Source organism: Eriocheir sinensis, chromosome 31, assembly GCF_024679095.1.
Source record: "Eriocheir sinensis breed Jianghai 21 chromosome 31, ASM2467909v1, whole genome shotgun sequence".
Classification (NCBI taxonomy): Eukaryota; Metazoa; Arthropoda; class Malacostraca; order Decapoda; family Varunidae; genus Eriocheir; species Eriocheir sinensis.
Genome location: NC_066539.1, coordinates 3,755,548 through 3,771,553, shown reverse-complemented (window position 1 = coordinate 3,771,553; position 16,006 = coordinate 3,755,548). Strand labels below are relative to the sequence as shown.

General features: G+C 40.2%; 1 protein-coding gene across 8 annotated transcripts in view; it reads left to right on the top strand.

The window, feature by feature from the left end:
- LOC127005809 (hyccin-like) overlaps nt 1-12,748 on the top strand; it is a 36,737-nt gene extending 23,989 nt beyond the window's left edge. For all 8 annotated transcript variants that reach the window (XM_050874938.1, XM_050874940.1, XM_050874941.1 and 5 more), the window contains one exon: nt 4,206-12,748. In XM_050874938.1, the coding sequence (XP_050730895.1) occupies nt 4,206-4,897 (692 nt within the window). In that variant the 3' untranslated portion in view covers nt 4,898-12,748. The remainder of the gene's footprint in view (nt 1-4,205) is intronic.
- The last annotated feature ends 3,258 nt before the right edge of the window (nt 12,749-16,006 follow it).

Sequence of the window (16,006 nt, the reverse complement as noted above, 5' to 3'; positions counted from 1 at the left end):
ATTTGTTGCATGTTTATTGCATGCGGCATGGTAGATGATCTGTTAGAGTGTACTGGGGATGAGGAGGACCCATTTGCCTTGGACCGGTATGTGGATGTTAGCCGTGACCCAACGTTTGGCCACACGACCCAGCCCGGCCAAGGCCACACCCATGCACCTGGCCCAGTCGCCCAGCCCGCCGCCTCCTCCTCCTCCTCCACCCGCCACACTCCCCAGATGGGCATCACTGCCCTCAAGATGATTCCAGAGTCCAAGGTTGTTAAGAGTCCAGAGACTCGGCGCTCAGGTGACTCAAGCAGCCGGCCCTCCAGTGCCAGGCAAGAGACTGGCTCCCAGTCACCCAAGGGCCACCTGCTGGACCTTCATTTGGGTCGCAAACACAAACGAACGCCCTCAGGAGGTCAGGGTGTGGGGGAGCACCACACAAACAAGTCTGGTGAGTCCCCCAGCATGTCCCCAAGACCAGGCAGAGAGGGGGCTCAGTCCCCCAAGGGAATCCTTCTGGACCTGCACATTGGTCGCAAACACAAGAGGTCATTGTCAGGCTCTCAGGCTGGCTTTGAGGCCCAACATAACAAGCCTGGAGATTCACCCAACATACCTACTAGAGCTCCAGGTGGCAAGGCAGAGGGAGTTTCACCCAAGGGAAACTTTCTGGACATACACATCAATCACAGACATGGTCGCTTTTCTTCAGGGGGACAAGGCACAGCTGACAATGCCGCAGGCAAATTTTGTGAGTCTCCAGCCACATCCTCAGAACAGCTAGCAAAGGATGCCTCCCCCACCTCAGACAGAAGATTCATATCATTTCTGAAAACACACATCCCTTTTGTCAGCTCACCGGCCCAGTCTCCAGGAATAAGCCTCCGCCCTCAGGCTTTCCCCAACAGTACCCCCGAGGAGGAGGCTCCCAACACCTCCCCCAAAAGTGGGTCACTGAGGCAGCAAGGCCATGTGAGGCATTCCTCTGACTCAGGGAGGACCACTGCCTTGCACCACCAGTCTGCCCCACCAACACCCAGCAAGATGCAGAACCGTCACTCTGCTGACCTCTCTGGGCCGCCACTGAGGCCACGCAGCATTGTGGTAGATGGCAACAGGGTGCAGGAAGGCTTGTGGGACCTGTGAACACAATCCTCAGCAACAGCAAAGCTCAGCATGAAGAGGACACCCACAGCAACTCATTGTGAATATTCAGTATCATCCTCCTTACAGAGAGTAGAATCCTTGCTTACTTCTTGCGTGTATCTAAGGGGAGAGGTTATGGGAATATATCCCACCTCCCAGTAATATTACTTGGTCTAAAGTGGATTTTGGCATAGTTTGTAAATGATCCTTAATTGCTTAACAGCATCCAAAGTATGCTTCACTTACTCTTTCCCCCCAAGAAATCCATTTCTAGTTACGGTCCTTGCTTCTTTAAGAATTTTGCTCCAAAGTTGTGTGTGTAGTGTGGAGGGGCAGGAGGGAGGAGGCATTGGAGCAGGAGCTGGGCCAGGAGTGTGTAGCTGCAGGTTTGGTGGACTAGTAAGTGGCAACATTCACCTGCTCACCCACTGGTTCCTGCCATGGTACTGTTGGACACTTATTCTTGTGTATCTCATGTGTTTCATTATGTAAAATTGTATATTTTTTCCTCCTGAGTATCATGTATTATTTTTTGTAATGTAGAGTGCATACTCATGTAAAAGTCTGAATCTTTTTTAGCCACTTTTTTATCTCAACTCTGAGTGGACTTTGGCATGGTAACACTTCTTGTCTTGTGGCTTAATTATATTCTTAACTTTTTTTGTGGGAGTCAACTGTAATGGTCTGAGATGCAGATAAAGGCTCTAAAAGCCTTAAGCCATGCAGGTACCTCTTTAGCTCAATACTAGAGAGTCAGCCTCACATCTCAAGGGCACAGGTTAGTATCCCAGACAAGTTGTTGGAAAAAAGATTTATCCTGAAAAGATCAGTTTCTCATGGCACAACTTTTACATGAGTTATGCAATAATACACCAACAGCATTAGTTTGGGTTACAATTTGAAAAAAAATAATCCATGATGTCTTGGGTAAAATGCTATTGGTACTCCATTACATCAGTTCCTTTCATATGCATGGTATGAGCATGGTTGCCTCAGTTTTGTATGATACATCTACATAATGATTGCTTCTGTATGATTGCTGTGGATCAGATAGTGCCAGTCAGCCAAGTACTAATGTATTCCATTGGTAGTGTCATGGTATTACATCTAGTTAACCAAGACCTGAAACTTAGCTTGTATACAGTGTTGGAAACTTTAGTGTTTGAGTCAGGGACCTTGAAGAATATACTGTTTCATAGAGTAGTGTTGCACCTCCCTTGCACTCTGGGTCTGGAAGAGGCCATCATTATTGTTGTTATTATCTTTATTATTACTATTATTTATTATTATTATTATTATTATTATTATTATTATTATTATTATTATTATTATTATTATTATTATTATTATTATTATTATTATTATTATTATCTTTTGTTGTTTTTGTCATGAATTATTATTATTGATGCCAATATCCATAGAAGTGTTGTTGTACTAGAAGCAGTAGTAGTAGTAGTTGTAGTAAGTAGCCTAACAGCAGTAATAGCAGTAGTAGTTGTGGTAGTAATAGTAGCAGTGATAGTGGTGGTGGTGGTAGTAGTAGTAGTAATAGTAGTAGTAGCTGTAGTGGTAGTAGTAGTAGGAGGAGGTGGAGTAATTGTAGTAGTAATAGTGGTATGGGTTGTAGTTGTAGTAGTAGTAGTAGTAGTAGTAGTAGTAGCAACAGTGGCAATTGTAGGTGTAGTAGTAGTAGTAGGAGGAGGAGGAGTAATTGTAGTAGTAATAGTGGTATGGGTTGTAGTAGTAGTAGTAGTAGTAGTAGTAGTAGTAGTAGTAGTAGTAGTAGTAGTAGCAACAGTGGCAATTGTAGGTGTAGTAGTAGTAGTAGTAGTAGGAGGAGGAGTAATTGTAGTAGTAATAGTGGTATGGGTTGTAGTAGTAGTAGTTGTAGCAGTAGTAGTAGCAAGAGTAGCAACTGTAGGTATAGTAGTAGTAGTAGCAGTAGGAGGAGGAGGAGGAGGAGCAAAAGTAGTAATAGTAGTAGTAGTAGTAGTAGTAGTAAAAGTAGCTGAGAATATTGCTTTATCAAAAACTGTATGCTATTGTTTTACTTTATTCAACAAAGTAATTTTATTTCTATCAACTGTTTGTCAATAAAACTTACTTAGATGTGGTGAGGAATGAGACTGTGACAAAGACCTCCACCAAACCATCCTCCACTCTTGATAAATGTACTTCTTTTGCCTGAGGGAGAGAGAGGGAAGCAAAATTATCAGTGCCTCTTTTCCCACAAATTTTCAACAGTAAGTGGCAGCTCTCCGGTCCAACACAGTGAGTGCCTTCATGAGCTCCCAAACCAAACAACTTCCCAAGTTTGTTTGGTATTCTACATGGTGCCAAAGACTAATCTGAAGTTCCCTGTGTAGTTTTTGATGGTTATGGAAAATATAACAGACTTGAACTTGAAGATACTATACAAGAAATTTCTGGCCTGCTGCTTTGTGGAACACTTAACAAACTTGAGGAGTTTGCTGGTTTAGTCACTTACAAAGCCACTGGGTTAGTCTGTGAACCCGGCTCTTAGTCCCCTGTTGGACACTCCCTCCAGGAGAGCCATGAATACAGCCTCCTTTCATCTTTAATTACTGGTACACGCTTCATTTACAAAGTGCTCCCCTTATACACACACAGTCTTGCTTAAATACATGTTTTTAATGATTTTTCACTTTAATTGTTCGTTTTGTCTGAATGATAAGAGAAGTGATCACTTGTTCAGAATGAGATTATGCAAGTCAAAAGACCTTGGGGCCAATAATGAAATCTGAACTATAAAGACTTCTTTTCAAAAGCTGGTATTGCATTTATGATTTATATTATGTATCCTAAATCTCTAGATGCTGTAGTATTTTACATTTATGATATTATCATTGCTGTTAATATTATCATTATTATTATTATTATTATTATTATTATTTTTTATATTATTTACTGATATGTTTACTTATCTATTTCTTTAATAACTGTTTCTTTAATTTTTGGATGAGGGTGTTTTGCAGCTCACTGTTTGTGCACATCACTTGTTCCTTGATGCTCCGCCCCCCAATGCACACCACTGACCCCTCGTTCCTCCACAGACGACATTCCCATCCAGAACACGGAGGATGGGCGGCCGCTCACCTCCATCCAGGAAGAAGGGGATGTGGCTGATGACAAGAGCAAGCCCATCCGCACTCCTCAGGGCTCCAGCAGGGAAAAGGAAGGCAAGGAGAAGGAAGGGAAGGAGAAGGAGGGAAAGGAGAAGCTCAAGTTTGCCAACCCAATCATTTCGAAGCCCAACCTTGGGAAACGGAAGGACAAGGAGAAGGCTAGAAATGGTGAGCGGCGAGACAGTGACCGGAAGGGAGAAAAGAAGGAGAAGCACCGCCATGAGAAGGAGAAGGAAAACCGCAACGGGACCAACAGCAACCGCAACAGTGCTGTTATGAACAGCGATTCTGATGGTGGTAGTGATGCCACCGGACAGCAACAACAGCAGCAGCCTCAGCAGGCACAGCAGCAGCAGCCTCAGCAACAGCAACAAACACATGCACAACCACAACAGCAACAGCAACAACAGCAGCAACAACAGCAAATTGAAATGAAGGTGATCTTAACCAAGTCCCCAAGACACTATGAGGGCAGCAGTGGTGGGGAGGAACTGGTGCTGCTGGGCGGGGAGGAGGGTGAGGCTCACAGGGACGGAGACAGCCTTCCGCCATCCCATCAGACCAGAAGTAGTCCACTAGAGGCCAACGGGGCACAGAACCACATCCCCAAAATCCTCTGAGCTGGCAGGTCAGAGCCACACTTACTGTAAGTCTGTTTTTGTTTCACTTTTGCCACACACTCTATCACATTTTGGTGAGTCTGTCAAAAATTAAGCTCACCACATGACTGCCTTGAAGCACATCAACACCCTGTTGCTTCAGGAATTTCTCAACACACTCTTTGACGTATTATTACCTGCAGTAGATGAAGAATGCTATCAAAAAGGCATTATATCTGAATGACAATGATCAAAGAATCAATGATGCAGTTGTCCACTTCATATTGTCATGAAAAATGGCTAACAGTAAAGAACAAAGCTATTACAGGGCGAGTATTGTTTCTGACTGAGACGCTGGGATGTGGTACAGTTCTGCATCTCTTCATCAAAAGTGTCATACTTGTGCTGGTGGATCTCTTAGTTATGTTTAGCATGGAGTTTTGTGTGTGTGTTTAATGTATTTTTTTATCACATCTTCCCTGTCTTGTGGATTTCATCCCAATGCTAAATACAAGAGAATCTGAGAAAATTTATCTGGCTGTCCATTCTTTGCCATTCAGTTTCCTGTCTTTCATCTGCTCTTGTACTGCATCTGTCAACATTTTGTTGATTATGTTTCAATACTAAAGTCACTGAAAATTCAACAAGCAGGGCATTCATTGTCATCACTTTCATCAACTTGTTTATTGCATCTGTCAGTGTTTTGTTTATTTTATCTCAATACTACAGTTGTTGAAAATTCAAAAAGCAGTTCATTCATTGTTGTCAGTTTTCTGTATATTATCTGCATTTTCACTCATCTCTGTCCTTGTTAATGATTTTTTTCTCAATACAAAAGGCAGTTACAATTCAACTCAACTCATCTTTTAATTATTGTGAAATGAACCTTGAGGGATCTTCCCATACACCTCCTATGATCCACCACCATTTTTTGTTTGAACACTAGTAAAATCTTCCATTGTGCATAACTGCTGCAGATTTTAGTTCCATCTGATATATGCATGTTTCCCAGCAGACATAAGAGTTATCTTGACTGCCTGGAGGACTCTGCTTACATTGTGTATATACTCGTGTAAAAGTCAGTCTCTTATAAAAGCCAACCTCCCTGCCCAAGGCTATGATATGCTCAACTGAGGAGGAAATTTAAGCCCCTAGAAATGTAGCAGTAGCAGTAGTAGCCCATAGAAAAGAGGCACCCATGTCAAACTCAGCCCCTCTGTACTTGGCCTTAAGAAATTGTTCAAAAAAATTTGGCTTTCCCACGAGTAGGTACACAAGGTTTGTTGTGGTCAGCAGTTATTTACTAATTTGAAGAGTACAAGTCAGGTTTCAGTGCTCATCTACAAATTCTCAGACTGTACGTTAAGAGTATTAGTGAGTAAGAGTAGTGAGTGTTGTGGCAGTGCTGAGGTACACTAGTCAGTACAGACCTTTGGCCCCTCAAGCTGTGGGCTGGTGGGTACTTATTTCTCTGTTCCTTGTGTGGGGACAGACATACTGTTCAGTAGAAACTTTGGGGCAGGGTAAGGCTGGGCTTCCAATTGGCTGTCATTCGTAATCCATGTTCATGTCAGCACCTGTATCCTTGTCAGTGAAAAATCCAGCCTAGAAGCATGCACTGATTCTATGATGGCTATGACTACAGCAGTAATTGCAACATTCTCCCCCCATCAAAAGTTTAGTAAGTTGAGCTTAAAGACACTAAAAGCTATGCCACAGACATGGATAGAGATTCAAACGCAGGACACAGATCACAAATCACAGACAAGTGGATGCCCGGCCAAGTAGGGTTTGTTGATTGTATCTCGCCTGTATCTATGTCCTGTGATCTGTTAGAGCAGTGGTTCTCAGCTGGTGGTCCATGGACCTCTGGTGGTTCTTGATTACTCTTTTGGTTGTCTTCAGCACGTTTGATAGTAAGCAAAAACAATGCTCTTGCCATGGCAACATGAATTATCTGAGGAAGGTAGTGAAAGGAAGTACTAGTCTTCTGGGAAGCAGCAATGCTGGCTGGCCTGTTGGCATGAGCTGGCTGTCATATTCTCATGCTTCAATATTCTGGGTACAGGAAATAAATTTCAAAGCAAAGTGTTAGCTGTCTACTATTATATATAATTTCAAAAAAGTTGCTCTGTAAGAAATGTATTTGAAATCAACATGTTTGTTACGTTCGCTTTTTATTATTACTCTAGAAAAGTGATGGTTGACTATTCTTTTTTATTGGATTGGAGGTCCATGGGCGGTGATGAGTTGAGAACCAGTGTGTTAGAGCATTAGATGTCACTGTCAGGGAGGGTGCAGGGGTGTGAGTGTCTGTTAAGCAAGATTATTGCCTTGGCCATGATATCTGTGACCTGAACTTGGTTATTTTTATGTTATTTTTGTAAGTTGATTAAGAAGTTATAAAGTGTTTGATTTGGCACTTCTCTTTCAGTTCACAGATGTATATTTCTTTCAATGCTGATAGAGTTTACAGTTCAATATAATGTTGCATTTAGTAAAGTTACAGGTGATAGGGAAGGAGAGCAGAGGTGTGATGTTCTTTCCTAAGGTCACTCTCCTATACCTTTTTTACAAATAAGATTTGGCATCCATTTATCTGTGAGATATGTTTGTGTCTGTCTCCATATCCAGGTCAGCGAAAAATTGAGCATATAGGAAAATCTAAAAAGCAGTCATTGATTCTGCCACAGCTATGTTAGTGGCAGTAACTGCAATACTTATTTCCCCATTAAAATTGCCCTTCCTCAAAAGTTCAGTTAGGTGAGCTTAAAAGCATATTTATTGACTACCAAAGAGTATGCCATGAATACAGATACAGATGCAGACACAGACATAATCATGGATCACAAACAAATGGATACTGGCCTAGATCAGTAATGTGTTGATGGCTGTTAAGCTGAGCGTCTCTCTCGGATATTGTTTTGTGACCTCCTGATGGTGTTGCCCCCCCTCTACAAGCTGTTTCTTAGTGTCCTTGTGTGATGTGGTACAGAGTTCTCGTACAAGCCTGTGACCATTTGCACAGTCATTGTGTACAGTCCAGCCATTCTTCCAGACCTGAAGCAATATAATCTATGGAATAGTAAATGTGGCCAGATCTGCAGTATTACTGGAATAAAGCAGGGGCATTAGATTTTAACTGTACAGACAAATGGAAACTCCTAAAGTATCCACTGTATACTGTTCTTTCTGACTATTTTCTTGAGTTTCCTTTTGCATCTTACTGATGGGAGATTTCACGAACATTTAATACACAAAACATTTTAAATGTAAGGTTGAAGGCTGCTGCCAAAATTTTGTATCATGTTAATTTGTGCAAAGATATATAAAGTGTGTGTGTGTGTGTGTGTGTGTGTGTGTATTTACCTATTTGTAGTCTACCAGGCTACAAATAGGTGTGGGGGTGGGGGTGGGGATGGGTGGGTGGGTGGTTGGGGGTGAGTGTGTGTATCCCTGCATAAATGTGTGTTCATACATACGTACTTCTCTTCAGAAGCTATCTTGTTGACAGTCTCAGTGTTCCCTTACCTAGGAGTGACATGATAGCACTTCACAGCACAGTTTGTGAGGTGCCTCATGGGTGATGTGACCAAGAAGTCAGTGAGAGCCACTGTGTGGGCCACAGGTGGAGGCAGCTTGACATGAGCTTTCCTTTTCCAGTGTTGTTTGGATTCCTTTTTCAGCCTGCCTCACGCTGCTAAAACCCTTCTTGCAAGATGAAATTTCACATATTTTAAAACTGCATGTCTTTTTTTCTTTTTTTTAACTGAGATATTGTCACTCTCAAAGCCCCATTATTTAATTGAAAATGGATATTTTGAAATGTAAGATTTGTAAATACCGTAAATCTCATTTGTCAGAACTCATGGTAGAGAGATGTGCTCTTCAAACTTCTTCCTTTTTTTTTTTTTTTTTTTTTTTTTTTTTTTTTTTAAGCATTACTGTCACAACCCATTTGCAAGTCTCTTGACATCATATGGAGAGGTTAGTATCTCCAATTGTCTGGTGTTATGTTATGTACAGAAGGGGCAACCCAGGAAAATTCCTATCATCACCCATTAATGGGGTGCAAACCATACCTTGAAGAACACTGTTTGAAGACTTCACTCAAGACAGAAAGGAGGCAGCACAGGCTGGCCAGGGCAGGCTAACTTCTTCCTCACCTCACTGATCTTGTTTGATAGTGTAAGAAACTTGCTTGTTTCATAGTCTCATATCCAGTGTCTGTGTGCACCATGTGCCGTACATATACATGCAGATGACCCCCGCCGTGAGGGGAAAATACATGTTGAGTGCAACAAAACTAAGCATTGTAAAATTAATATCAGTTCTTCCACAAGTTGAATGTTATTTGTAAAAATTTATTTTCTTCAGATATTTTTTTTGCAAGTGTTCCCACTTCCAAGTTCATCCATTAAATCTTTTAAGGCAATCTTATTAACTTCTGAGACGAATTGTATAAACATCATGAAGAAATATAATATTATTTTGGCACAGTCTTCTCATTTTGTGTAGTGTATATGTTCTATAGATTCCAGATGAATATTTTGTAAGTTTTTGTCTCCTTGATTTTTCTTACTCTTTCTCCATGCCATAAACTCTGCCCTCATCTTTCCTCCATGGTGGCTTTGTGGTCACTCTTTGCACACTGGCAGACACAGCAGCCAATAGAGGGAAGCTTCTGCCAAACACAAGTGATGCACTCAAAATAAATTTCAAGTATGATTATGTGTGTGGTTCCCTTCTGGATTCACAGTGAATCATGACCTCTGATACCCCTGAGTAGCCGTTGTATGGAGTGCAGGTGGAGCCTTTCACTACTTTGTGCTTCATGAGGCACAGCCATGAGGCACAGCAGTCTGCCTTTTCATGCAAACCACCACCTACCACACAAAGACAGTGATGAGTGTAAACCTGAATACACTAATGAGAGATCCTTCACATACTAAGAGTACTGCCTCGTTGTTTAAGTAGTGTTTCAGTTTTTAACATTGTGGTGTTACATGATTGTCAATTTCATCATTGCAAGTTTATACAAAGGGTGACACAAGAATCAGGGGAAAGACTGTTTGAAGAGATGTGAACAAAGTTGGACTCACAAGAGAAGGCTTGCTAGACAAAAAAAATGAAAAGTGAAACCTGGCAGTGACCCCAAATAGGGAAAAGCTTGTGGACATTAAGAAAATTGAAAATTAATTGAAAGCAACAACATGTCTGTGTTTGTAACAGTAGTTGTTAGTCAGTGGGAAGGACAAGGCGCGCCTCACCAGCCTCCCATACACCAGACACTTGTGCTGTTGCTGCTGCTGCCGCGTGCAACCAGTCACCACACAGCACAGCCCTCGGCCTCACTCCGCCCGTCACACATAAATCTCCTGTTTTGTTGCTGGATGCCTTCAATTCATACTTGTCTCAAAATTGCTTAGTAATTATTATTTTCCTTCTCACTTCTTTTTTTTTTTTTTTTTAAGCTCTCTAGACAATTATTTGTATTAGTAAAACACCATAGCAATGTACTTCACATTAATGGAGGTAAATGTATATTAAAATATAGTATTTTTAATACATGTTGTGGGTGTCATTATAATTATATACATATCTAAGTAGCAGTTATTGTGGTAAGTTGTAAATAATTATTTCCTTAGCTTTTCATAGTGTATAGTTGAACGAGAATTATGTGTTAGTATATATATATATATATATATATATATATATATATATATATATATATATATATATATATATATATATATATATATATATATATATATATATATATATAAGCATTTTGCGTACCCAAATATAATGGCTGCATAGCATGATGAAAAGCTTTGTTTATGAGGAGTGAAAGAAGGTTAGTCCTATGTCTAAATTGAGTGTGTGTGGATGGGGGTCATTATTTTTGGCTAATATTTATGATTACAGTACACTTGTCTCATAATGTGTTGAGGATTAGTAATTATCAGTAACTCAGTTATTCTCATTATTGTTTTGCAGTGTTTGCTCCAAAATGTTAACAACATCAGCATTCTATTCTAGAGTACCAAGGTGCAGCATAACCAATTGGGGCATAACAAAAGGGCCACTCAAGGGTCTCTTTAGTCAAACTTTCAAGACATCACTCTCTCGCCATAGCTGAGAAGAGTGAAAGTCAGGATGACCAATCAACAAGGGAGTGAGGGAAAGGAAGAGGCTTGTAGCTAAGCATCACTATTGTAGTCATCAGTATTGACAAGCCAAATATTGTTCTTGGTACCTTTGAACTATTTAAACAAACATTGGAATATCACAAGGACATTTTCCAATGGCCACAAGTATAACACCAATATGTAATGCAGCATGCTGTGCAGCTGGTATGGGTCAAATATGAAATTACAAAATTATGAGTAGTTCATTAATATTAAAAAAGATTCATTCTCCATTATAAGAAAAAAAAATACTTTACATAATGAACTTCATTATACAGGAGGTACAAAATTTTTGTTGCAAAAGTAATTTATCACTGATTTATGAGAATCACCGTTTTTCACAGACCCAGTGTTCTAGTGTACTGTTTGCTCTGTGTCTGGATACACTTTCAGTGCTGAGATCCTTATGGAAAGTTATTGGGAAAGGAAAACCACATATGAAAAAAATCCCATCTGTTGTTTGACACTAATTCCACTAATTTATTTTCTTTCATACTTCGTGTGTGTGTGTGTGTGTGTGTGTGTGTGTGTGTGTGTTCCACAAATTCTCCCATTACCATTTACCTTTTCTTCTTTATTAATCCTTCACACTTATCCATTGATATTGTTCACGTCATCACAACTAGAAACAAACTACACCTTTAATGTGTTTATTTTTATAAAGCTGTTAAAATCAACATTTTCATTTCACAATGAAATGTATATGACCAACCATTAGCTCCCTACCTTTGCACTTGTTAAATATTCCTTTGCAACACTGAAAGCTCCATATTTTGCAAAATTTTCCTTCTGTAACATGCAAGGCTGTTGTTATGTCATGTCTGTTACTTCTTTCCCATCCTTCATGTCAGACTAAACATGAAGGAACAATGTGCTGTACATTGAAGTTGTGTACAATATTAAACTACTGTGTGCATGGAGAGGAAAGTCAATAATATTTTAGTTGTAAGCTTAGTTAGAAATAGAATTTTTATTTATAAAAATATTCTTGTTTTTGTAATAGTTGTTTTAGGGGTGAGAGAGAGTGGCAGGTGGAGAACCGGGTTGTGGCCTTGAGAATACCGGTGAGTCTGTTTTTGTTGATATTTCTTTGAGAGAAACATTCCATTGTGTAGCGGAAGGAAGCCGTCATACTCATGGCAATACATATAATCCATGTATGGTGTACATTTCTCTTAATAATAGCTTTGAACCGAACCTCATAGATACTTGTTAATGCAATGAGCCACTCAGTGTTGTTTTTATTGCATTTCCTGGCAAGAGAATGCATGTGAAAGGTTAACTCAAGTGTTTTGTAGGGGTAAGATCATGTATGGGAAGCAGAGAGGGAAAGAGTGGTGGTGGAGGGTCTGCAGTGTGTACAGAGGGTGTGTGCCCCTGCCAGCTCTTGAATCAATATATATCTGCCATGTAAGAGGCCTTAACCCAATCATCTAGTAGTTGTGTGTGTGATACAAGGTCAACCCTAACCACAAAATGTTAAACTGCAAACCTTGTTGTGTTATGATCTCTGCCTTTGTTTTGTCTTGGTTTACATGGAGGTGACCTCCAGAAGGGCTTTTGGGTAGTGCGAAAAAATACTGTAGTCACTGCCAGCAACTTGTCCCCAAACCCCCATCCTCTCCCTCACCCTCTCCAGGGTATTCCCAACTTTATCCCCAAAGTTTTTTCACATATATAATCATTCTCAAGGTTTGGAGCATCTTTCCTGTCAAAAATAAAAATAATCTCAGCCAATTAGCATCAACTTTAAGAAGGGGTTGGGACTTGAGGATGAGTCCATGGTAGCAACTATAGGAGCTGTCAATGTCCTTATGACTCTGAGACTTAGTGATGGGCCTGAATAGCTGGATGACCTTTGTGTAACCAGTGGCCTCCCAAAGGTTCCTGTGAGTGGTTGCATTCCCTGCTGTATACCGTCTTGTGCGCTCCTGAGTAGAGTTGAGTTCGTCGGTCATCTGCAGAAAACACTCTGCTTTTGTATCCTTAATCATTATGTTGGATGTTAGCAGATGGCACGTTTACCTTGGTTATGCCGTGTATATAATGTTGACTTGCACTAAGTCACTTGTATTTAAAAAGGTCTTTGCCAAAACTGCAACAAAATGCAAACACATTATTAGATAGGAATTCAGTTTTGCTTGGCTGTTAGGGGAGAACAGTAAAATGTCTCTTTTGCCTTTCCTTGTGGCTCCTCCTGTTGGCTCACACAGGTGTGTGTTAATGTGTATGTTCACAAACATGTTTGTGATTAAGCATCAGCTGCACTGCTAGCATAGGAGCCATTAAGTTTACAAAATTAGCAATTAATTGGAAATTACCAGAGAACTTTATGCAATATGAAAGTTGTCACATTGCAAAATGTATTGTGCTGCCTCGAGTACATTTAAGTGGCCCATGACCCTGTGGTTTGCCCAGAGGTGTGGCATGGCAGCCCCGTCACCAGTACCTCAAGTGTTGTTGATCCCAGTAGAAATGTATAAAAATTGCTGTATTGTATATTTGTATTTAATGAAGACATTTATAGGCTTAACACTATTTAGGGGTTAAGATGGAAGCAGCAGTCAAAAAAAAGCAATCCAAACTCAGGTTTACTTTCAGCCAAAATTCTTAGTTACAGAACTGTCTTCAGTGCATGAGTAAACCCTTCTGGGAATGGTTGACTTGAAATGTGGCCATGTGAACAGTGGATCATTCAGAGGACTGTTGTATGCATTCAAGAGTACACAGTTCATGCTTCTTTGAGTTACATAGGAATAGTACACAGACATGCTATGTATGGGAAGTACCTATAGATAACTTTTTTGTATGTTGACCAAAACACTGTTATCAAGTATTAATGTTTAATTCATCAACATAAATTACCTGAGTCTTACATATATGAAACTAGAAGGTAAACAGCTTTCTTGTAACATCTATACCCCAAATCCAAAGGAAAATTCCTGTAAAACAGTCACAGATAGAACTTTGGTGTTGCCTCAGGTGCCACAGCCAAAGTCAAGAACAGAACAGAATTTAGGACTGTGGAGCAAAGAAATATACAGACAGTGTGGGTGTGGGTGTGTTTACCTAGTTGTGATATGCAGGAAATAACCTAATCTCATACGATCCTGTCTCAAAGTCTTAATCAGTTAAATTTAACTTGAAATTTGTTTAATTTTTTTTTCTAGACAATCTCATTATCCAGGCAGTCCCACAGTTTGTCACGTCTCTGTAGAGAACTGTAACATTCGTAAGCTTTGTCAGTGACTGTTCTACATAACGTGAACTAAAGCCAAATATTAGTGTATGTAATATCTGAAGTCCCGGTATCAGTTCTCATAAAGAGGCTGCTCCCCCCTATCACTGGCAGACACTTGAGTGTGAAGTGTCAAGCACCTCTCAGTCCCAGGTGACAAATTGATTGTGAGAAACACGTGTCAATATCTAAAACATCCATCATTATGTTTGTTTCGTGCATGACAAATCTGCAAACATTGAATTGAAAAGTTATTTTACATCGTTGAATTTCTGGCAGATGCTTGTGTCAGTAGAAGGTTGTAGAGTCACTATTCAATGTAGAAAACTCCTTTGTGTGGAAACCCTGACACAGGATACCAACCCCTTGTACTACTACCCCAGGGGAACCATTACTGTTCACCTCATAAAAATGATGGTTAGGTAACATAGCAAACACTTCTTTTACAATTTTAATAAACCTCCCTGTTAAGTCATGTTGTAGGTGGTATATAAAGATTATATATAGATATATATATATATATATATATATATATATATATATATATATATATATATATATATATATATATATATATATATATATATATATATATATATATATATATATATATATATATATATATATATATATATATATATATATATATATATATATATTATATTTATATATTACCCGATCACCTCCTATCTGACGTTATATTCGTCGTGTATATAATGTAATTTGAATTGTGCCAATGTTGGATGTAAATATATATAAATGAACGTTGTTGTTGCATCTTACTCTCCTGTCACCGAGCGCCGGATACACCACACCGGCGTCGCCGGGGGGCTCGAGCCCTGTGTTCCCAAGTGTTCAGTACGTTACCGTCACGTCACTTGCCACATAATGACTTTCACCGGTCTGGTGGTCACGAGCCACAGGGCTGTGAAGTGCATGAATTCTGTCGGTTTTTGCAACTTTCCTTCAGAGAAAGAAACAGACAAGCATGCGGAATGGCAGAGATTAGCAGTGATGACAGACAAAAGGGAAAGGGAAAGGAAAGGGGAGATAATTAACGAGACAATAGGGAGAATGGACAACTAGAAAGCGAATCCATTAAAGGCTTTCTAGAGAAAATGAGTATTTGCTGATTAAACGTGACGTAAGTGAGCTCGTGACAGACAGGACTAAAAAAGAAGGGAAGCCTAGCCGTTGGCTGGTGTGGGCTTGGGCTCTGCACAGCTTAAAGATCATAGGCGACACTAAACTAAATTTAGCAGAACAAAAGTTCAGGAAACGGATGTAGCCATTCACTTGAAATAACATGTAGTTTTTAAATAAAGTAGTGATCTCGCTGTAAATACCTCTATTTAGGTCTACAGTAATCAATTGAGTTTTGATAACAAGGACAATGAAGAAATACTGTTTTAGCGACATGGAGGCTGAACAAGTGTTGAAAAACGTAGATCTGCGCAAGGAAAAAAGAGCATAAGTTTTTCTTCAATGAATTGGACCTTCTGTTGGCACATTGGCAGCCAGGGATTCCAGAATTTTGCAGGCAGGCTCGTGTCTTCCTAGCAGCAACCACCGCCCGTGGGAAGTGAGCGTGGAAGGCAAAGCGTGGCGCACACGGGAACACGTCACGCACCGCCATAGTGCTTCTTGTGGCCGTCAGTGATACACGCGCCTTGCTTCTCTCCTCCTCCCTTCCTCACGTGG